General features: G+C 34.2%; 2 protein-coding genes across 4 annotated transcripts in view; both read right to left on the bottom strand.

Annotated features, from left to right (window-relative positions):
• The window catches only part of LOC136028695 (uncharacterized), a 105,379-nt gene extending 81,550 nt beyond the window's left edge, over window positions 1–23,829 (bottom strand). For 2 of the 3 annotated variants that reach the window (XM_065706524.1, XM_065706526.1), the window contains exons 1-3: window positions 22,499–23,829; window positions 18,701–18,899; window positions 15,592–16,375 (exon numbers count right to left, since the gene is read on the bottom strand). In XM_065706524.1, coding sequence (XP_065562596.1) covers window positions 15,592–15,904 — 313 coding nt within the window. In that variant the 5' untranslated portion in view covers window positions 15,905–16,375; window positions 18,701–18,899; window positions 22,499–23,829. The remainder of the gene's footprint in view (window positions 1–15,591; window positions 16,376–18,700; window positions 18,900–22,498) is intronic. The other variant, XM_065706525.1, reaches the window with a different exon arrangement.
• On the bottom strand, window positions 16,078–22,539 carry LOC136028657 (ubiquitin carboxyl-terminal hydrolase 14-like). Its single transcript, XM_065706481.1, has 3 exons — window positions 22,499–22,539; window positions 18,701–18,937; window positions 16,078–16,375 (listed from the first exon to the last, which is right to left on the bottom strand). Exons 1-3 carry the CDS (start codon window positions 22,537–22,539, stop codon window positions 16,078–16,080), a joined length of 576 nt encoding a protein of 191 aa, XP_065562553.1.
• Window positions 23,830–24,090: the final 261 nt, after the last annotated feature.

Below are 24,090 nucleotides of genomic sequence, written 5' to 3'. Positions count from 1 at the left end.
GAGAACTAGGGAATTGTCCAATTCCTATCATTGGAAACGTACGGGGTGGAGAGCCATCCTTAGTAAACAAGAGAAATAGGATTTTACAAGCCACAAGAAAACAACTATGCACCAAAAAAACCTTTCGCTTTCAGTGGTCAGCCGAATTGTGTGTTTTTTTCATAATATGAGCAAAATTTAAGTTAAAAAAAGTTTTACTTTTTTAAGTCGTTATTACCATTATTATTACGAAGAATGGGCCCACTATTAGTGGTTCGGGGGTCAGGTCTTTAAGGCCCATTGCCTTAAACCTCAGAAACTAAGCTCTATTTATGGTTTGGGGAAATATGATGGGTATGCCTCCCCACCCTTACCATATATCTTGTCAGCTATCGGACTTCTCCTTCCCTTACTATATCCTCCAGCATAGCAATAATGTTATGAAATATATCAAACCCCTGTCGTATCCTAGCTGGTTATTCTTCTATCAGATGCCTTCTTATTTCCACAGTGATCATCTCACATATTTTGCATAATGAGGATTCACCCATATCTGTTTAGGAAAGTTGTTTCCCTAGTTTTCCGATTCCTGTTATGGCTTCTGTAACCATTCTCGTCTTAGACCTTTTCAGTCGTAGAAAATGTTTAGCCAGAGCGGAGTTGAACTTCGGGAGTAATTCCTTGGTGTTTATACACCCAACTTTCCTATGCCAATTTTGTTTTGCACTCTCATTACTCCAACCCCTCACTTCCACCTTCCAGCAACTCTGAGAAATTGGGATGAAATGTTCTGGATCATAATATCTCAGTGATATCCCATTCTTGGTTGCTTTATCTGCCATCTCCTTATCCTTTATTCCAGAGTGCCCTGGGATCCGCATTAAGGTAATTATGTTTTCTCGGAGGTGGGTCTCCTAGGGCAAGGGCAACATAACCGTGTTCCAACCTATTCACAAACTCCTTCATCCATGATGCAGTCCTCCTGGAACCTAACTTTTATTATACCCTCTTCTAATATCGTGGAGGAAACGTCAGGACCAAATTCTAGACTCCCTTCCATAACTTTGGCAACTTTAATGATTTTGCTCATTTTTCAGTGTTTAGACGGATTTACGTTCGGTTTTATTTATGCTGACATAGAAACACGGAAAAAAACTAATTAATTAGATTTATGAAAAGAATTAATATATAAATATAAAAATATAGTTCAATCCTGCTTTCTAGGGCTATAGTGAGAAAAAATATTGGGATGGCTAGACACCAATACGGACGAAGGATGATAGATTGTCTTTTCCAGCCAACAATCTTCGATCAAAAGAAAATAAGGCTGTTCTTATATGGAATGAAAAGAAAAATTTTGGAAAAAATAGGAACTTCCTGGGAGGGTATAAAGAGCCCTTGAATAGATTAGGACGGGAAGAGAGCGTGTGAAGCTGTTTTGATCTCGGGCGTATAGTTTCAGTCGAGTGGCAGAATTATCCTCCTATATGTGGAAGACATAAAATATGGTTCAATCCTGCTTTCTAGGGCTATAATAAGAAAGATACTGGGATGGCTAGGACATCCTAAAAATGTTTAATTACGTAAAAAAAATGTCTTAAAAGTGGCCAGACCACTCTTTTCTGTTTGATATGTTCCTGGAAATTATGTTGTTGTAAGCATAGTGCTAGCGATATGAGTTGTTATGCAAACACAAACGCGCAAATACACTTATGAACTCCCTCAGACAGTATCTGATCTGTCCATATTTTCTTTAGCCTTGTTACGAAACTTTTAACTAAAAAAGTGTTGCTTAAAATTTTATTTTACTTCAAAGATCTATAATTTAACCAAAATTATTATTATTAGTTCATGAATCCGTTAAAGGAAAACAGTGACCCTATCATTGACTCATGCACCCTCAAAGGGGCAATTCAACAACTCAGAATATGAGATGCTGAATGTGTTGGGTGTTTTATGATCAACTCAAAATAGTTGTTATGACTGTTATGTTGATATGACAAAACAGTCAAATCAACGTTTTTGAAAAAAGAGCATGAAATTTTATATAACAGTCTGTTTCCATTAGAGGCTTAAGCTCAGTCTAAAATGTATAGCTTTAAAACTATAGACTGCTTCAAGAAAGTCGAAGAGGTTCCATTGTAAAATAGCTTGTTACTGCACTTGTTTGCCAGCAAAGAATATTGACCCACATATAGAAAAAGAAAAGAATCAAGAGCAACTTCGCTCCCAAACAAGATTGCCTACGGGTGGCAGTCCAAGTGGTAATGTTTTTTACATTGAATGGAGAGCCAAAATCAAACAGTTCGTGGTAACGAACTGTAAGTGAGAAACTCGGTCCAACAGTGGCCGAAAATTCACGATCACTTGGTTGTTGGTTTTTTTTTTCAGTAAGTACAAATTATACTCCGATCTTGAGAAGGCATGTGGGTTGCCCGCGCTATTCATTCTTTTTAATGCTTGTGTTGAGATTGACTCGGTTATTTATGTTTGTTCATTTTGGGTTTCATTTAATTATCGATGGTAATGTATGGTAGTTGTAGGTTTGGAAGACTATTTGACTTTATTTTTGCTTATTTCTGGCTCAATCTTCTGTTTAAAAAATAATTTTGTAAAAAAAAAGTGTAAATTAATTCTTATTCGGTTTCCGCTGATATAGCGTCAAAAAAGTTAATTTTAATGGGTTTTTTTCTATAGGAATCCATAGTTGTTCATTTTAAACCTCCTCAAGTTGAAATGAAAAATAAAACTTAATACTTTCCCAAAATATTCTACCAATGCTCTCTGAGAACTCGGATAATCTTAAACTCTTTATTCATTCAAATCGTTGCAGCTGAAGTAGTAGTATACTATATTGCTTTAACAACAGGTGCGATCTAGCGAAATTTTATTCAATTTTTCTTCCGACCATGTTATTCTCTTTGAGTCTGGTCTTCATTATTTGCTTTGAAACAGTGATCTGAATAAAATCTCCATTTATTATTTCCAGTTGACAAGTTTCTTTTCAATTACCTATGTTCTTATCCGACAAGAAAATTAAAATTAACTGCTTGGTTAGGCGCAATTGATATTGTGTGCGTTCTATGGCATAATCAACAGGATCTATTCTTCAAGCTAGGCATACATTTAACTGCTCCAAGCTAGGAAACATGTGTTTAATTTATATATTGATTCTTTCCTGATGAAATTGGTTCCCTCCTTTTTATCAAATAGATCACAGGTAGTCAAATATCAGAATCATTATTCCAGCCCCTCCCTGTTCACAATGGAGTACCCATAGATACTCTAGTAGGTCTCCTCCTTTTTCCTGTTATAATAAACAGCCTCCCTAAGGAATTTCCGACAGATGGAAATTTGTGGATGACCTAACGGTTGTTTCAACCTGCTAACGAAACTTAGTAAGTAGCCCTGAATATCTTCAATAATATTGCAGATGACGATGCGGTTTTGGACATGAGATTGAGCCCCTCTAAATCTATGATAATGCCAATGTGTTTCCTTACGACTTCACCCCTTTTACTCAACCCTATCCCCTCAGATATTTCTCTGTCTTCCCTTAAATAACTTGGGGTTACAGTTTCCTCTAATTTAAAGTGAGATATCCATGTTAAAGATATTGTCCATAAAGCAAATGCGTCCATGTCTCTTCTTAAGCTCTTGAATAATTTTAACATCCCCCCTTCCCATTCTTTAAGGGTCTATACTTCCTTTTTCCGCCCATATCTTGAGTATGCTTGTCTAGTTTGGAATCCTGGCGCATCCCGTTATGAATCAGAAAAAATTGAATCCATTCATAAAAAGAGTCCGGAGAATAATTTTTAAAGAAGAAAAGGTACCATACTCATTTCTTCAAAAAAAGGTGATGCTGCAAACTCTTAAGCACAAAAGAGGAAGCTTATGCCTCCGTTTTGCAAAAAAATGCAACAACCAACCTTTACACAGAAAATATTTTCCCCAAAAGACACTCCCCATCCAGACACCGCTGCTGTGTGCTGTTTCTGAGCCCGTTCCTATCTTGTCCCCCATCCGTTGCTTCACCTCCAGGCATGAAAAAAATCTTTGTCTCCTTCGTTACTGATCAGAATAAATCGCTAGTTTTTCTTTTTTCTTTGGTGTTGGGTACCTAATTGGATACCTAAGTTGTATGTTCGTTTGATTCTTTTATTCCCTCCCCCTTGTTTGTATATTCTCTTTTAAACGTTTTTAATGCTAATTGTATCTCCCTTTCTTTAGTTTTGTTGTAGTTTTTACCTTTTTAACTTTCTAACATTTTTTTTCTTTTTGCTAAAGAAATGCTTCGCCTTTCTGATTTTGTTGTTTTTGGCATTGTTTAACCACATTTTTTTAGCTGTTGTGCTATTTTTATGATTCTTTTTTTTTGTCTTATGACTCCAAAATGCAAATTCAAGCCTTCAGGGCTCCCTAATGCAAAATTCAAAACAAATCAAGTCTTTTTAAGTTTAATCAAACAGTTCGTGACAACAAACTATAAGCAAGGGGCGACGGGGCTCAATAGTAACCGAAATCTGAAAAGCGAAATTTTGACATTGATAGATATATCGAATGATCCAGATTATTATGTAGATTTCAGTTCTTTGGTACTTTTAAAAAAGCTTCATATTGTTCTAATTAAACGCCTCTTGTGTTTCAGGAATCGTTCTTCAGAAATTGGGACAAAATTCAAACTTTAGTGTAAAGACTGAGATGTCGAGGAGTGGGTAATCTCCTTCATATACGTAATAATTTTTGTTTGTTTTAAGTTTTAATGTTGCTCCTTACTTTTAGTTGAAAAAACTTGTATTTTTTCATTTTATTTCTGGTCTTTTCCTAAATAATGTCAGGAAATCTGGCTCCTCCTACACGGGTAATTTCCCCATCCGTCAGAAATATTCTCTAAGAATTCAATCTCGTTGAAAATATACTCGCTGAAAAAATAGTTACCGTTAACAACTCCACGCGTAAAATTGAGTCTAAATTGAGAAAACAAGACTTAAAAAAAAATTTTGGATAGGAATTCTGGCAAATTCCAATAGTGTGTGATTTCCCCTGACAAGTTCACCCCCTGGAAACTTTTCTCTCTACGGAGAATTCCCCTGTGGAAAAAAAGGAGAAAATTCGTCCTCTCCCCCCACTCGAAAATCTATACATATTTCCCAGAAACAGATACTATGCGTAAGCAAAGAGACGCATTTTTTAACTTAAAGACCTTTCTCCTGTGACTGTGTGGGGTTCTTTTTTATTTCTAGAGGCATAGTTGTTGGCCGTTTCAACTTAGATAAACCAAATGACTATCTCAAAATTTTGGTTGGATGGTTCGGGAATAAAAAGGGGAAGGGGGCTTAGCCACCCTCAAATCTTTCTGTTCACTAAAATTGGGCATTAGAACTTTGAAATTTCGTTCGGATGATCCCTTTCAAGATATTCTAGGATTACTGGGTCGATACTATCACCCCTGGAAAAACAACAACAAAAAATACAAAAAGAAAAAACACGCATCAGTGACGTTTCTTCCGGCAAAAAAATACAAAATTCCACATTTTTGCAGCTAGGAGTTTGATACCTCTAAAGTAGGATTTTCTTATACAATGAATATGATGGTGAGAATTTCATTAAGATTGCCTTTCAAAAAGTGTTTCCCTATATTTTTCGAAAATTAAGCAAATTTTCTCAGGCTCGTAGCCTCTAATGGGTAAAACTTAATGAAACTTATACATTAGAAATCGGCATAACCAGCTGACTTTTTTGATATATCTGTTGGTATCCAAATTTGTTTTTTAGAGTTTCGGTTACTATTGAGCCGGATCGCTCTTTACTTACAGTATGTTACTACAAACTGTTTAAAATTTTGTCTCGATTCCTTAAGATCGACTCCTGAAAAAATAGTGGTGGTTAATTAGAATAATAAGCTTTTTTTAAAGCGAACTTTAGAAAAAAGTGAAGTCAAGCAAAAGCAATGAGTTCTAAGGCAAAATTTAGCTTACAGAGCGAGGCCTCGAGGAGGGAGTTATTTCCCCTTTTATATGTAATAATATCTGTTTGTTTTAAGTTTTGATGTTGCTCGTTACTTTTAGCTGAAAAACTATTTTCTTATTTAATTAATACCAGTTTGTATTCAGTGCCAGTTTCAAAATCATAGGCCTATTTGCCAATTTCATTAGAAGTTGAGGGAAAACATTTATCCCTTTTCTAGGCAGTGATATTACCTGAGAAATGGAGAAATTGGCCCTAAATATAATATACACACGTTATTAAGACTAATCAAACCTTGTTTCCAGGTTTCTTTCTCTAACACAATTAGCAATTGCAAATAAATGCCAAATTCTTATGTCACATATATTTTTCATTTAGAAGACAGATATTCAGGGCTCAGATTCCAAAGAAATTCTCAAAATTCTATCCTCGCATTTTTGCAAATGCGTCACCTTTTTATAATCTTTTTAATGGCCACAAACTGATACTTGCTGAAATATTGACCAGTAAGTAACGTGTTTTTCAATTAAATGAAGTGGAGGCAGAAGAAATGGCAAAGATTTTTGAAATTTATTACCATAAAGTAATATCTCTTGTCATAAAAACCTAGCTTTTACTCCCGTGCTACATTAAGTATCCAATCACCCAATCGCAAATTAAAAATACCTCAATTTTTCTAATTCTTCCTCTCCCTTCAGCCCCTCAGATGGTCGAATCGGGGAAAACGACTTTATCAAGTCAGTTTGTGCAGCTCCCTGACACGCCTACCAGTTTTCATCGTCCTAGCACGTCCAGAAGCACCAAACTCGCCAAAGCACTGAACCCCACCCCCTAACTCCCCCGCAGAGAGCGGATCCAGTCCGGTTACATCAATCACGTATCTACAACATTTATAAGCGTTTTCCAAGATTTCTGGTTCCCCCTCCAACTCCCCTCAATGTCAACAGATCAGGTTGGAATTTGAAATAAGAGCTCTGAGACAGAAGTTCCTTCTAAATATTAAATTTCATTAAGATACGGTCGCCCATTCTTAAATAAAAAATACCTCAATTTTTCTATTTTTACCAAATTAACCACCCCAGCTACCCCAAAGAGAACAGATCCGTTCCAATTATTTCAATCTCGTATCTATAACTTATGATTATTTTTCCCATCAAGTTTCATCCCGATCTTTCCACTATATGCGTTTTCCAAAATTTTTGATTTCTGTTTTCCCCCATTAATCCTCTATGTCCCCAGATCTGGAGACATTAAAATGGAGTATTGAAAATGGAGTATCTGAGACAAAATTCTGTATATCAAGTTTCATTAAGATCCGATCACCCATTCGTAAGATAAGTCGATATTCACATTTTCCAAGAATTCCTTGTTTCCCCCTCCAACCCTCCCCCCCATTGTCACCGAATCCGGTTGAGATTTAAAATGAGAGTTCTAAAGCACAAAATCCTACTAAATATCAAATTTCATTAAGGTCTGATCACCCGTTCGTAAGTTACAAATACCTCATTTTTTCTAGTTTTTTCGAAACACTCCCCCCTCCACAACTCCACCAAAGAGGGTGGATCCAGTCCGGTTATGTCAGTAACGATTTCGGATTTGTGCTTATTCTTCCCACTAAGTTCCATCCTGATCTCTCCGCTTTAAGCGTTTTCCAAGACTTCCGACCCCCCCCCCCCTAATGACACTGGATCCGGTCAGGATTTAAAATAAGAGATCTGAGTTACGAGGTCCTTCTAAATATGAAATTTCATCAAGATCCGATCACTCCTTCGTATATTAAAAATACCTCATTTGCTTTTATGTCTCTTAGAATTAACCCTTCCCCCCCAACTCCCGCAAAGAGGTCGGATCCGTTCCAGCTATGTCAATCACGTATCTAGGACTTGTGTTTATTTTTCCCACCAAGTTTCATCCCGATCCCTCCACTCTAAGCGTTTCCCAAGATTTTAGGTCCCCCTCCCCAACACTTCCCCAATATCAACATATCCTGTCAGGATTTCAAATCAGAGCTAAGAGACACAATATCCTTCCAAACATCAAATTATAATAAGATCCGATCACTTCTTCGTAAGTTAAAAATAACTCATTTTTTTAATTTTTTAGAATTAACCCTCCCCCCTCTAACTCCTCCAAAGAGAGCAGATCCATTCCGGTTATTTTAATCACGTATCTAGGACTTCTGCTTATTTTTCCCACCAAGATTCATCCCGATCCCTCCACTCTAAGCGTTTTCCAAGATTTTATGTTCCCCCCCCAGCCCCCCACCCCAATGTCACCAAATCCGATGGGGATTTAAATAAGAGCTCTGAGACACGATATCCTTCCATACATCAAATCTCACCATGATCTGATCACCTGTTCATAAATTAAAAATACCTCATTTTTCTAATTTTTCCTAATTAACCGTCCCCCCAGTCCCCCTCCCCCAGATGGTCGAATCGGGGAAACGACAATTTTTTATTTAATCTGGTCTGGTTCTTGATACGCCTGCCAAATTTTATCGTCCTAGCTTTCCTATAAGTGCCTAAAGTAGCAAAACTGGGACAGACCGACAGAATTTGCGATCGCTATATGTCACTTGGTAGGTACCAAGTGTCATAAAAAATCTATTATCATCACTAGTCTTGATATACCTCAGTATCACAAAAAACACCTTCCTCGGATAAATATTACATAGCCTATCTTTGAAATCATGTTTCTTTTGCCAAATTTATTTTCTCCCTTTTCGGAACTCTATAATAATGTCGTCAAGAAATGGCCATCGAATGTATTTTACTTCATTATGAGGTGGAGGTTGATTGGTTGATTATATATATATATATATATATATATATATATATATATATATATATATATATATATATATATATATATATATATATATATATATAAGAAAAACTTCAGTAAAGCAAAAAAGTTATAAAGAAACACTTCAGTAAAGCAAAAAAAGTTATAAAGCGAACTTCAGCATGCAGAGCGAGTCCTTGAGGAGGGGTGATTCCCCTCACATATGCAATAACATCTGTTTGTTTTAAGTGTTTATGTTACTCGTTACTTTTAGTAGGAAAAAAACTTTTTTTTTTCAGTTTACTGCCAGAAGTTAGACGGAATATATTTAAAAGTTTCTATTTTTAAGTTTCAAATTGCAAGCTAAGATTTTTAATCTCACCTTCAATCAATACAAAATTTTTGTTTATCGAAATTTTTCTTTTCTTGTTAAAATATATCCAAATATTACAAGTTTTTTTTTTAACTGAACTAAATGAAAATCAATTTGATACTGACTGGATTAACAGCTCAGTAGTCGGGCAGACTTTTAAAAGTTATCAGATTCCAAAAAATGCCTGAAAGATCTGCTTTCATACTTATGCAATCGTCACTTTCTTATGAACTTTTTGACGGGCATACTCATATTTTCTGGTTCTGTTGAGACTCAAGTTTCTTGGTAACGAGATGATGCCTTTTCATTAAGTTGGTAACGTGTTTTTCGAATACTATATCAGCTCATTTAGATTTTATTTACGGAGGTGGATAGAAGTGTAGGCTACTACCTACCTACTTAACTTCATTTTAGATGTTAGTTTCGTGAACAGCAAATAGAAAAACCCCAAAAACACTTTTTAAACTGATTTCTAACCCTGACTTCAATTGTCCCTTTTTTCCCTCTTTTCCCTTTTTCCCCGTTATGGTGGTGTTGATTTTCTTTATTTCATTTTAGATGTCAGTTTCGGGATCAGTAGAAAAAAATACCCCAGAAAACATATTTCAAAGTGCTTTCTACCCCTACCCTGTATTTTTAAATTTTTTCCCCTCTTCCCCCTGTTCCCCTCGTTTTCCTTAGTACTTTTATTCTATACTGAATTTTTTATATCAGTTTCGTGATAAGCGTATTGGAGAGCCCCAGAAAACTCAATTTGAACAATTTTCCGGGCGTGTTCGGCAGTTTTCCCAATTTTCCCCTGTTTTTCGGGTACTCGCCCCACTCGGATTTATAGGGACTTTTAGCATGCAGTACAGAATTTTTTCTGATAATTTTAGTACCACTTTCGCTTATATTTCAATTTTGTCCGATTTTGACCCTTTTTTTGAGCTAAAAGTCCTGGACTACTACGCAAAAAAATCTAAGAGACTAAAGATGTTCACAAGATTTATGAAAAAAAGGGGGTGGGTAGGCCAAAAGTAAAGTGACCTTAATAGAAACCACAGCACGAACTTCAACATTTCAGAAAATTTATTTTGGAGTTTTGAAGTTCCTACCTTCAATATTATGAAATTGTGCATATTTATTTTTTGCCAGAAGAAAGATCACAGATGGATATTTATTTTTTATATATACCCATCAGCGTATAGGACAGCCCCAGAAAACTCACTTTGAAGTAGAAGATATTCTATCGTGAGGGATTTTACTTTGAAAAGTAAAGATTTGGTGGGTAGTTTTCCACAAACAAATTATGTAGGGGGGAGTAATGGAAGAGAAGGAGATTTCTTGAAATGATTCGGAACGGTCAAAATTTAGGTAAAAAGAAACTTTTTTCAACTAAAAGTAAGAAGAATCATTAAATTTAAAAGTGAATGGAAACATTTATGTATACAAGGGGGCTGTCATAGCCTCAGGCCCTCACTCTTTGAACAAAACTGATTTTTGACTTTTTGTCATAATCAAGAAGGATTATTCAAATAAAAAGGCTGATGAATACGAATGACAAGTACTTTAAATAACTTGAAGACTTTAGACTAAAGAGCAAAGTTTGAGGCGGGGACAGCCCTCTCCGAGTATACGAAATAGTTTTTATTCGTTTTAATATTGCTCATTACTTTCAGATGAAAGAATTTGTTATTTTTGTTTAATTGTTCAAAAGGCTAGTCATCAAGCACTATGTATTTCAAATACTATTATTTGCTCGATTATTTGTGTAGTATCTACGTACGGTAATTTGCCTTCTTAACATTTAAGATAGTTTGATTCAACAACCGTAAAGAGACTGTAATTATTAATATAGAGTGGATATCTTTAAAATCTTCTTAAAAAGATGTTTTAATATATATATATTTATATATATATATATATATATATATATATATATATATATATATATATATATATATATATATATATATATATATATATATATATATATCTTTTATGTCAGGGTCTAGTTTTAACTATTTTTCTATTAGTATTTTTTCTGCAATATTAAGCCCCAGAGCTCAGAACCTTAAATATCCCAAAATAATAATAATCCCTACATAATAATACCTTAAAGATTCACTGTTGTGGTGTTTACAGCCTCCCCCCCCCCTTATAACTGATGGTTACTTTTGTTTATAACCATTTTGTTTAGAATCTTTTCATTCTGACGTATTAACTGAACTACTTGACTTGTTGATCCTGTCACATGATATGCGGCGTAGAGAGCGTAACTACTTCTCTCGTCCAGGTGGGCACATCTACTACTATAAGCCTTGCCTCGACAGCAGCAATATCAGCCATGCAAATAAATTCTGTAGGCTGTCCTTCCATCTGGTCCGAGATCTACCACTTGGGCGTGATCAACCATGAGATGAGAGGTCAAATTGTACATAATTCTACCAGGAGCTATCAAAGGCATCCAAAGGAGATAGCTAAGCTATCTGAGAGTTTGCTTGGCCATATGCGATGATAATATAACTTGGAGAGTAAAGGCAAGTAACCCTTCATTACCCACAAAATCGTCCCATCAGAAACCCTCGATACATATATATATATATATATATATATATATATATATATATATATATATATATATATATATATATATATATATATATATATATATATATATATATATATATATATATATATATATATATATATATATATATATACTCGATATATATATATATATATACGTCTTCAAGCACCTAGAAATTTGGGTGATCTTCAGATGGCATTGAGCTTTGCTACAATAGACTTAGCTTTCATGATTCCGCTGCCCAGGTCTACGATCACGGAGCCATAATTCAAAATCACAGATCAAAGAAAGAAGAAGTTACTAACAACTTCGACATGGGCTCCAGAAACCCTAAATTAAATCCAGAAGCCTAGATGGCACTAGCGGTTTGACCAACATTATTTTTGCCAATTTACTTTAGACCTGGCTTTTACCGCCTGCAGAAGATTAAGAGCATCTATAAGCTATTGCATGGAGTCGGCAACAAGAACAAGGTTGTCTGCACAAAACAATGTTGGGCAGGACTCAATCTTTGAATAGGAAGCAAAAGGGCAATAGCTTTTTAAGGAGTCAACACTCTGATTGATGCTGAAAATCTGCATACATAATAACCTTAGCCCTACTGTTTTCTAGAAATCCATAGAATTACCCTAATGATACAAGGTAAGGGACTTAACTTTTCTATTGAGATTGGAATAGTTAGGCTTATTTCTTGAAACAACTGCTTCTAGGTTATATTGTCCACAATATAATTTTCAATAACGTTGTAGCCTACATCTTTGTCTACAATGATAGTACCCTTTTTTCAGTTAGTATATATTTATCGGTGTTCATATTGTTAGAAAAATCTGGGCTGCTATTATAAAGGAAATACGAAACTAGGCCTTAGTTTTCCCCACCTGAAACTGTACTTGTATCTAAACTAAGAGTGAACTCATATTTTTACTATTGATTTTTTCAACAGGGAACTTCGTATAAACAATGTTGTAGAAACTAGCAGCCCCCCTCAACCAGTTATTTTCCCAAAACATTTCCAATGTGATTTTCCAGATGGCGATTTTGTTCAACATAGTTGAAAGGTCAAGAGTTTATGTCTCCGGTAATTCCAACCCTCCATTCCCCTGCACTCCTCATGGCTATGGCTGTAAATTATCCATTTTTTATATATAAGATTTTAATGTAAGGAGTGGTCGTTTAACTCCGAAAGAGCTCGTTCAATTGGAAATTCAAAGCTTCAGTGCATATTTAAGGGTTAAAAATGGCTTTCAGGTAACTTCTCCTCCCCCCTTCCACTTTACATTTCCCCAAATACATAAAATTGAAATTTTGATTTAATTATTTTGTTCAAAATAGTCCATAGGTCATATAGCTGTTCCACCTTGGTTGAAGGAATCCCCCATAACCCGGGGAAAAGGGTTGTAAGTTGTTCATCGGGGGACATATGGTTTTCATCGATGAGATGGTCCTATAATTCTTCTAATTCTGCCATTGTTTACATATATGTTATTGTGAATGATGGGCTTTTTTTACCTTTACCTTTGAAAAAGATGGAAGGCATTCAGAAGAGTCTTTGAAGAACGCCGAGGAGAGTGTTGAATAATGTGCATAAGGGTTCTCAAAAATACACAACTCAGGAATGACTGAGTATATTAATTTGGAGCTTTCAAGAAATGATAAGGGAAATGAGCAATTGACCGAAAAGACAAGATTTGCACGCTGTTACGAGTATTACAACTACCACCATTGCTAAAAGTACTACCATTACTATTACCGTTATCACAACTCAGCTAAACCTACTGCTACTGTATATATATATATATATATATATATATATATATATATATATATATATATATATATATATATATATATATATATATATATATATATATATATATATATATATATATATATATATATATATATATATATATATATATATATATATATATATATATATATATATATATATATATATATATATATATATATATATATATATATATATATATATATATATATATATATATATATATATATATATATATATATATATATATATATATATATATATATATATATATATATATATATATATATATATATATATATATATATATATATATATATATATATATATATATATATATATATATATATATATATATATATATATATATATATATATATATATATATATATATATATATATATATATATATATATAGTTGTATGTATTTTTGTTTGAGGGTTTGCATATGACGTCTGAAAAATAAAGAAGAAAAAGAAAACTAAAAAAAGAACATGTTAAAGCTATTTCTACTTTATTGGGATTCCTATCTCAGTCCAAGTCTGATCGAGAAGTCGTTCAAAGCAACTGGAATCATAAATCTGAGCGTTCCTATGAGAGTAAGCCCATCCGTAACTGACCATAACTAGTTTGAATCTGTCAAGTTGAGACACTTTGCACAAATGAAAAAGGAACAAAAAAAGAAGGCAACATCTAAAGTCACAACTACTGTCAACACTGAACTAGAAAAAATTACCGTTTCTATTACCCTTAGTCCAAGGAAATTGTTTGGCAACCACTCAAAACTATTGAAGAGATTCTTCTTGACTCAATCAAGTTGCCCGACCAACCATCAGTCTCAAGAATAGAAAAACTGAAGGAAATTGCAAGAGAGGCAGAAGTGATAACATCAAAATGACATCTAGAGGTGCTTGAGAGGGAAGAAAATCTGGAAGCAAAAGGCAAAGGGAAGAAAAAATTTCAGACGGGAAGGGTGTGAAATCGAAAAACAAATTCTTCCCAAGAGGAAAGCAAATAGAGACTCAAGTGATAGCGAATCAAATATCAGCCTTGAACTTGGCTCTGACGAGGATGATCGGAGCGTTCAAGATACTATTCAAGAAAGCGACAGTGATGGCGAGAAGACACCCGATAAGCACAAGATTGTTCCCAAGCTAAATGATTGCTACACAGTTAGATACGATGCCAGGAATGATGAACAAGGTTGGTACATAGGAAGGGTTTTAGACTTTCCTGACGTGAAAAAAATTAAAGTCACAATACATTTACATTTTTATGCAGACAAATACATTTTTGCAGGACCAGTCAAGTTAGTGGGAACCGGACCATTTGAAATACCCCAAATCCATAGGTTATTGTTTCGTAAAAGGCAGTCACTGGCAAGTATCAGTAGATCTTTGTTTTATGTCCATACACGTAAGCTAAAACAGTTATGAGTCACTTTTTTTTATCTGAGGTCAAACCATATTTTGTGTGATGTTTTTTCTTTTTAAAATACAAGCAATCAATTACATTCAGTGATTCGTGCACCTCGGCTAAGATACTTGTAACGTTTATCTATTGGTTAAGCTCAACACTGTCGGAGTTACCCCGCAGTGGCAGAAAAAAAGTATGGTCTGACCTTTTGATGCCAGTCAGTTTGAGATAAATATTGTTTGCTTATGGACTTATAGTGATTCCTTAATGCCCTTTAAGACGGTGAAGTCATATTATTTTTAACATATTTTTAAAAAGCTAGAAGCTACTAGGTATGTCACAACCCCCCCTCCTCCCCCCCAAGCTGGGGTTAGCCCAACATCGCGGACTGCACCGACTTTGAGACCTGGTGATGGGTCATACGCGTAGTATATGTGAAAATTAGAAATTTCAATAATATGAGACACAGTTTGAAAAACAAGGTCGATAGATGATATGGGATACTTGCAATAAAAAAAAAAAAAAAAAAAAAAAAAAAAAAAAAAAAAAAAAAAAAAAAAAAAAAAAAAAAATCGCAACAGTCAGTTAAAGAGAAAAAACATGTTAATAGTGTCGAACTTATCCCGATTCACTCAACTATAAATTATAATATTGTTACTCCTGTGTTTACTAGTCTACACCTAGCAATAATAAAACAAAAATTACCTGAACTATTTGATGCTAAATCGTCAGGAAATGAGTATGGCTCCGTCTTTTTCTCTTTCTTCTCTTCTTCGTTTTTGGTCGTCTTTCTTTTATTCTTTGCTTCTAATGTTTCTTTATCTTCACTATCATTAAAAATCTTCCTCATTAGAGCTAATTTCAATTTTAGTTCATCAGCGTATAGATCAAATACATCTTGTTGAATAGGAAATTTAATATCTTTCCAGATTTTTGGCTTTACATTTTCCATTTCTTTGTAGAAAAAACGCACCATTTGAAGTGTCAAATACGAAGGTGGACGTTTAATTTGCGACATTTTTTCATAGGCCGAATAGCGGTCAAGTATTTCGGATCATTTTGTAATATGCTCATTGAGTTTCAATTTAATTCCATTCTCGAGATACTTCACCTTTTAGGAAACGTAACAACTGAGCAGAAGAAAGCCTTCAGTATCAGTCTTAACGGTTTTTTCCTCACATCCAGTATTTTTCAATTGAAGGAGCCACCGAAATACTGATCAATCACAGATAAATATGTATTGATTTGATTCTCGGCTTTGATTGGTAGTAGTTTTTGCTTAAGGACCGTCATTAGTTCAAGGAACAGCTCGTTTGCGTCTTGCTGAGCAAAACGACCTCCTTCACCCCGTTCAGCGAATCGAGGAAACGCTGACAGTATTTGCGTAACAAGTAGCATTGGATGAGCATTATTGTTCTTGTCGAGTCTACTGTATACATCTTTCATTGCAGATATAACACCGCTGATTGGCTCAAAGCCAAATCCTTCACTTAAAAAAAGAGATGTATTAGCCAGAGCTCACACTGCTACTACTGCAGTTACTATGGGTTTAGCCATAAGTTAATAAAACTATAAGTTAAAATCGTAATTTTCTTAAGAGGAAATATTTTTGATACCACATCAATGCTTTTGTGACAGATTTTCATGGCGGTGAAAATTTTATTTATTGAAGTAGGGTAAAACAAAAAGGGGCGAGAAATAAGACATTACATTTTAAAATCCCTACCGTCGGTGCTGATCCCATCTCATGGCCTTACAGCCAGGAAACATTGGGGTCATACATCCTGTCTTCCGCACACCCTTCCTGTACCTTCCCCAGATTTCTCTAGGTACCCATTTATTTTGTGGTACCAGGGTGATTTCCATAAAAACAAATATTTTCAATGGCAAATCAAAATATTCTTGTGGCAGATTCTGACGGCGGTGAAAAATATATTATTACACTAGCTACCTAGATCCCTTTTAGGTCTATTTGCATCTGATACCAACAACTTCAAAGATACTTTTTATTGCCATAGAATTATGAAGTATTTAGGGCTTAACCACATTTTTGTCAATGTTGACGCGTACAACGGTGAAAAAAAAAAAGCAAAACTAATTACTTAAAACTGACAATGTTTTTCATTCGTAAGAATTGAAACAATAAAAATTTCGATTCCCCTGACAATCAAACCTTAAAAGGAAAGGCACGGTTATAAGCTGTTTATAGCTTACACTTTTCATCCATGCTATATTTTTTTTTTTTTTTTTTTTTTTTTTTTTTTTTTTTTTTTTTTTTTTTTTTTTTTTTTTTTTTACTGGTGCCTTCTACTTTTCCAAATGATATAACTGTATAGGGATGTCTTTGGCACTAATTATTGAATTCGCGATTTTGGCGCATTTCTATAACATAAATGGCTGCATAAACTTCCATTTGTCCAATTTAAGAATCCGGTTTTATTTATGACTGTCCTTGATCCTATATAATTATTAGTAAGGCTTAACAAACACACTAGGCTAATCAGTTTCAATTATCTATTACTATTGCTTGCGATATTTCCTCTCAAGCTTTTGTGATTATAAATCTTTTTTTGTATTACTTTTTAGTTTTTAAACAGATTACTACACATTATCTAGCACTATTAATTTCTAATTTTGGCTATTTAGTTCTCAAATTTTTTTTATTAGGGGAAAACGTATATCATTGTTTTCGAGAAAAATCATGGCTGTGCAATTCCCTAACTAGGCTAAATAATAATTTTACAGGATCGATTGTACCCAACTTATACAACGGGGTAAATTAGCATTTGTAGATGACGCGCTCAACAAGACGTTAGTTAATGACCGTCAACATTAAAAAGGAGTTTCCGACAAAATATAATAAGATCCACGCAAGATTTCAAATGGAACCTTTGAATATATAAATATATTTAAAAGAAAATAAATTATACTGATCTTCCAGGGCTATTGACGGCGTTCAGGGCGGCAAAAATTTGTAAACATTTCAGCTTCCAGGTCTTTTTACAGGGGCAGGTATTAAGCCTATCGCCCAATTCTGCGCCAGCTCGGATGAAGCCCAGGCTCCACATTGCTAAGCAGAGATCAATCCACTTACTACCCCAGGATATATACTTACTAAATATAGTTAAAATGTAAGGAGTGGTTTCAAATTTTTCATTTTCTACATTGAAAAACAATTTTGTTTTTCTGGACAACTTCAGCTGCGAGTTCTGAAAATGGCGAAATTACATCACTGTTCGTTCACGGCGAAACGGTTGAAATGCAAAAAGTATTTTCAACCTTGTCATTACAATTTTCTTCAGTTTTTGAAGGTAGAATTTTTCTACTGTATTTCGATGATTCCGTTCAGAAGATTAAATGAGACAAAAAATTTCTACAATAGCAGACATTCTGGTCTTATGCTTTGTATCGTGATTTTGGATGTTTATTTCAATGCGACTTTTCTTTTCGTCTTTTTCTTTGGTATACCGTTCATGCCGTTATCTTTTTTTGTTTTCTTTTTCATGTTTTGTTCATGTTAGTTTTTTTTATTTATATAATTTTTCCCCTTGATAAAGGTTTCCGGATGAGAAGCTGAAATATTAAGATTTGTTTTTATTTAAAATTTGTTTGTTTTTTGTTTTTGCACATTAAAATTTTGCACAATAATATTTTATCAATCCCTATCTTAATTACTGCAGTGGTTTGTTATAACAGGTGAATATGGTTATAGTGTTCTTTATTTTGGGGAGTAATAATATGAATAAGTCAAATAGTGCCAATAACTGAATTAACCAATTCAATATTACAATTAATTAATGAAACAAGAAAATACCTCGCGAAATCAACAATGCTATTCTTTAGCTCAGGTTCACTCTTCCAGCAATAGACAATGACATTAATATAGCACGCATTTCCCAAATTCTCTAAACCACCAGGCATGTCCATTGCAGAAGCTAATTCAGCTTCACTCATATCCTCCATAAACAATGGCTTCTGTGCTGGTTCTGTGGCAATGTCTTCTTCTTTGGTACCTATAAGCATTACCATAATACCATCATTACTAGTCATCCTACAATTTAAGAAATATATTTATGACAAGTTGAATAATACTATAGTTATTACCAACTAAGTAGATACACGCTGGACAACCCAGTACCAAAATATTTTCTTCAGCCCCCACAAATACTACCATAGCACTGTTTTTCATAATCAGCCTACAATTTAAAATTATGTTCATAATAAGTTGGATAATATGATAGTTCTTATCAACTCAGAGGATGTATACTGAACAACTCTGCACCAATAAAATCTTCCTCAGCACAATCACAAATAGTAACATAACACTGTCTTTAACAGTTACTATAAAGTACATTTAGATATTTTACAATTCATGAGCTAAATCACCAAACATGGATACATTTCTTAATATATTGTGTAAGCAGTTGGCTTCATAATGCTTCTAGTGCATTCCTCATTTCCTTTTCCTTTCAAAACTGCTTAAGCTTTGAAAAATTGCTGACTGAATATATCAATTTTTTTGTGCTATTTATGTAGACAATCTGCCTAGTGGATTGAAACTACCTCCAGCTCGGTTGGATTATTAAAATTAAAATCATAATTATTAAAATTATGAATCACAACTCTTGTTATTAAAACTGTATAAACCTTGTTCATAGGAGGATGGGTCTATAGACTCTTTTGATGAGCTAGCTAAGATAAAAAAAAAGAAATTTGAAGTGCATAAATATACAAAATTAATAGTGAGTGCATAAATTATTTTAAGTACATAATCAATAAATTAGTATAAACTGTATTTGCATAAATATTTGTATAAAAATAAACGCATAATAAATAATAGTATCAATAACAATTATTAAATATATTATTGCGAATATACTATACAAAACATATAATATGTCATAATAAAAGGATATTATAATATAAATGAGAGCAAAAAAAAGAATTACGCGACGAAAAAAGATGACATTTTCTGTGGAAAGGAAGTTGCTGCCAGATAAAATTCGGCTAAATTCAGTTTAAGCAGTAAAAAATGTTGATAAAATAGTCTATGAGTCTCAAATAGTCTATGTATTTGCATACATATTTGTACAAAATAAATGCATAATAAATAGTAGTATCAATATAAATTAATGAATATATTATTGCAAATATATTATACAAAACATATAATATATATCATATTAAAAAAGATATTATAATATAAATGAGAGCAAATAAAAAATAAAAAATGCGCGACGAAAAAAGATGACATTTTCTGTGGAAAGGAAGTGGCTGCCAGATAAAAATTCGGCTAAATTCAGTTTAAACAATTTTGATGAAATAGTCTATGATTTGAGGTGTGGAAAGATGCAAATGAAATTGTTACCTAAGATGCAGTTTATATATTGATTCGTCTGTAACTAGGGTGTAGGGTGTTGAAGGTGTTGAAGGAGAGAAACATAAATTTATAAGCCAGAGGATTATGGGGCTGTTTGAGGTTTTTCATTGGTAGGAGCCTGTGTTGTATTTGTGAATGTTAAACAATTTAGTGTTATTTGGAGACTCAGTAAACTAACTGAAATTGACAACAAGTCTCAGCTTAGCTAACGATGGCATACGGGTTGGCGCGCTGGATATGGAATCTTTTGTCTGAAGAGTAGGGGTTCGATTCCTGGTGTTTTACAGGTTGTTTGGTGTTTGACGGAAGTCAGTAGCGCAACTCTGTCTGAGTCAATCCAGCTCTATTAGGTACCTGAAGAAGCCTGGGAAAGGTAAGCAGAAAGGGTGAGCGAAAGCTAAGGATGGATGGCCCCCAGACCCCACTGCATTTCTTGGCTGAAGAGCCTAGAAACGGAGAGCAGAACCACCAGTTTGATCTAGTGTCACAGAGTTATAAGATAACCAGTATCTACCAACAAATCAGCCTTATAATCGTCACGCTGTCATCCTACCCTCAACCCCAAACATTTGAAATTTGCATGATTTTTCTAGTAGTTTCTGATATTTTCAACATGATTTGCCCACAATCGGCTCTTTTTTTTTCCTTTTTTTTTACTACTCATTGAAGTTTTTACAGGACATGTTAAAAAAAGACAAATGAAAAAGACTCTTCATATTTAATTTTTAAGAGAAGAACAAATGTAAACTTCCCTTATCCCAACGAGAAATTTACAAATAAAGCTCTGATGTACCTCAAATATTATATATTATTTCTCTAAAGTTATTATTAAGTTCAAAGAAGAAAAAATCTTATACATTATCAAAAAGAGACAAAGGTTTCGAAATTGCCTGTGAAGAGGTCAACCCCCTCCTGCCACAAAAATCCTGTGTATGAGCCTTGTTCTAAGAAAAAATTTACCAACAAAGCCATGCATTCGGTTAATATTTTTGCAAGATTGTAGATGAGATATAACTTGGAATTTTCTTATTTTTTTGTTATAAACCTCGAGAAGAGTTCTAGCAAAATTAGCTTTGAAACTAAGCTTGAAAAAAAAAATGTTCTCGTCAAAACATATTGTACATCTTGGGGATGGTATTGATAAGCTTATCGTCGTGCACCTGTGAGTTATAGATGCAAATATGCTCTATTGCTGATTTTGGTTATCCTCTACCACTGAACCTCCTGTCCAGTATCTGGTCCTGAGACTGGGTATTTTGTGGAGGATACTGCCGGTAGCTAGTACTGACTACCAAAATAAAGTCTGGAAGCAACTCCTTTCTATGAATGAAGTGCCAACCATGGTACAAGGAAACTTGAGGAGCAAAAGGTACGATGAAAAAAGTTCCTTACTAGAACTGGTTCTGATTGTCATTTACTGCTAAAGGCTGACAAGTGGTGAGTGACTCTCACCTCCATTTTAAGGGACGCGTTTCTTTCAAGCCTACCCAACCTGGTCTGAAGCATGCAGGTGTTGGTCTCAAGACTGAAGAAAAAAAAAGGCGAAAACCTTGTTACTACAAAGGAAATCTCTCCCTCAAATATAGTGCACAGAGTTTGGCACGAGGACAATGGACAGTTGAAATCCTTAATGAAAACCCTAATTTTACTACCAGAAGTCTCTAGAAAAACAGAATCTCTAGGCGTTTTTATCCTTACTACCCAATAAATTTTGGTTTGTTTTTGGCCTGAGCATCAACTCAGTTTTCCGAGTCAACCCATAATAATAATGATATATTTTCATTACACATTACGTCCAAGGTATTCATGAATTATACAGATTTTATATTTTTATCTGACATGGTATATTTTTCTTCAGTAAAACAGATCAAATGCAAACCTAAATCAGGCATATCTACAGGCCCTTAAAGTCTAACATCCTCCTCTGAAACTAGAACTTGTGTAATTTCTAAGTATTTTTTTTTTTCATTTTTTGTTTCATTGTTTTTACCGCTGCGCATGCTTTCCCTCCATCCAGAATACAAAAAGTCTGAATTTGTCAGTAAAAATGGCCAGAAAATAGCTGGTTTGACGTTGTGAGATTTCAGATTTTGTAATTTTCATGATAGTTTTTAAATCATCAAAATTATTATGACCTCAGGAAAAGTAAAAGTTCTAGTCCAGAGCTAAATCACAATAAATAACGGTGCCAAAAAAGTGATTATGGCTATAATACATAGGGTAAGAACTCACCCTTTCAAGGAATTATCCTTCAGTATTCCTCCTTTAACCATGATTTTCTGCCGCTATGGTGTCAAGCCTGTGAGTGCAAACAATTGAGCTTTATCAAGGGTAGGTTTCTCATCTGTGTTAAACTCAACATCAGGATACTTCTCTTTGCCCCACTATACTTTAACTAAAAAAAAAAAAAAATGCAGATGGGAGGTTTTAAAAGAAAACTTTAAAAAGCTTTCCTTTCCTTTTATAGCTTTAAAAAAAGGGCGGGTTCCTCATCTGTATTGAGCTTAAAATTATAATATTTATATTATTTTATTTATTTGAAAAAATGAATGAATGAATGTTCTTTATTTGTTTATAGAATGATCTGTAAACAAAACAGGAATACGATAGAGTACAATGATAGAAAACAAAACAAAGCAAAGATGTCGTAAAGGTATCCACAAATTACTAACAATACTTAATCTAAAATAGGACGCCCTTTCACGGGTAAAAATTCAAACGTTGCTTACATGCACACTACAACAGTAGAAATAAAGAGTAAGCAAAGACGTGACAAAACATACAGAACATTAACACTCCAAATTTAACATTTCAGGACTAGAGCAAATCACTGGTTTCAGGTCACTCCGCACCCAATACGAAGTTGGACAGACCCGTGTCGAACACGCTTGGAGCCCGTAAATGAAAACATTTAAATTATCGCTGGGATGAACATGAAGAACCTGAAAACAAATATTTACCAAACCTGCTTGAAACACGTCTTGAACGTGCGGCTGAAAACATGTGTCTCAAACATGTGCCGGTGCCCGAAAACAGGACTCAAGAGGGATGGCTAAAAACCAAAGAGTTTGTATCTCTCATAAGTGAAGTAATAACTCCTAGATTAACCTAGAATCAGATTTAAAATAACAATAACCGTAAACCGTTTTTGAATCATATTCTAAAATCCTTATTGACCCGAATGTCAATAATTGTCCTTTGCGTTCTCATAACAATAGCTCTGATTTTCAAGGTGTGGTCATCTATACTGAAGTCATAGAGTGGTTGGGAGGGACAGAGTGCGTCCCCCTTTCGTTTGAAATTCCTGTCGGCCAACAGAAATATTGCTTAGGAAACCTACAGCCTGGAATTAGTCATGTAAAAAATAAATATAAATTAAATGTTTTCTTTCGACATAGGAATATCAATTGGCAGGGGAGAGGCAAATGCCGCGTAGTTTTTTTGCCACCCCTCCTCCTTCTAGATTTTGAGGAATGCCTTTCCTTTGTATCAAACAGTTAGTGGTAACAAACTTAGTAAGGAGCGACCGGGCTCAATAGTAAACGAAACTCTAAAAAACGGAATTTTGATGCTAAAATATACATCAAAAGAATCAGATTTTCATGCTGATTTTAAATATATAAGTTTCATCAAATTTAGTATTTGTCATGAAAAGTTACGAGCCTGAAAAAATTTGCCTTATTTTAGAAAACAGGGGAAAACATCCCCTAAAAGTCACAGAATCTTAACGAAAATCACACCATCGCATTCGGCGTATCAGAGAACCCTATAGCAAAATTTTCAAGCTCCTATATACAAAAATGTGGAATTTCGTATTTTTTGCC

Source organism: Artemia franciscana, chromosome 7, assembly GCF_032884065.1.
Source record: "Artemia franciscana chromosome 7, ASM3288406v1, whole genome shotgun sequence".
Classification (NCBI taxonomy): domain Eukaryota; kingdom Metazoa; phylum Arthropoda; class Branchiopoda; order Anostraca; family Artemiidae; genus Artemia; species Artemia franciscana.
This window is presented reverse-complemented; position numbering and strand designations above follow the sequence as displayed.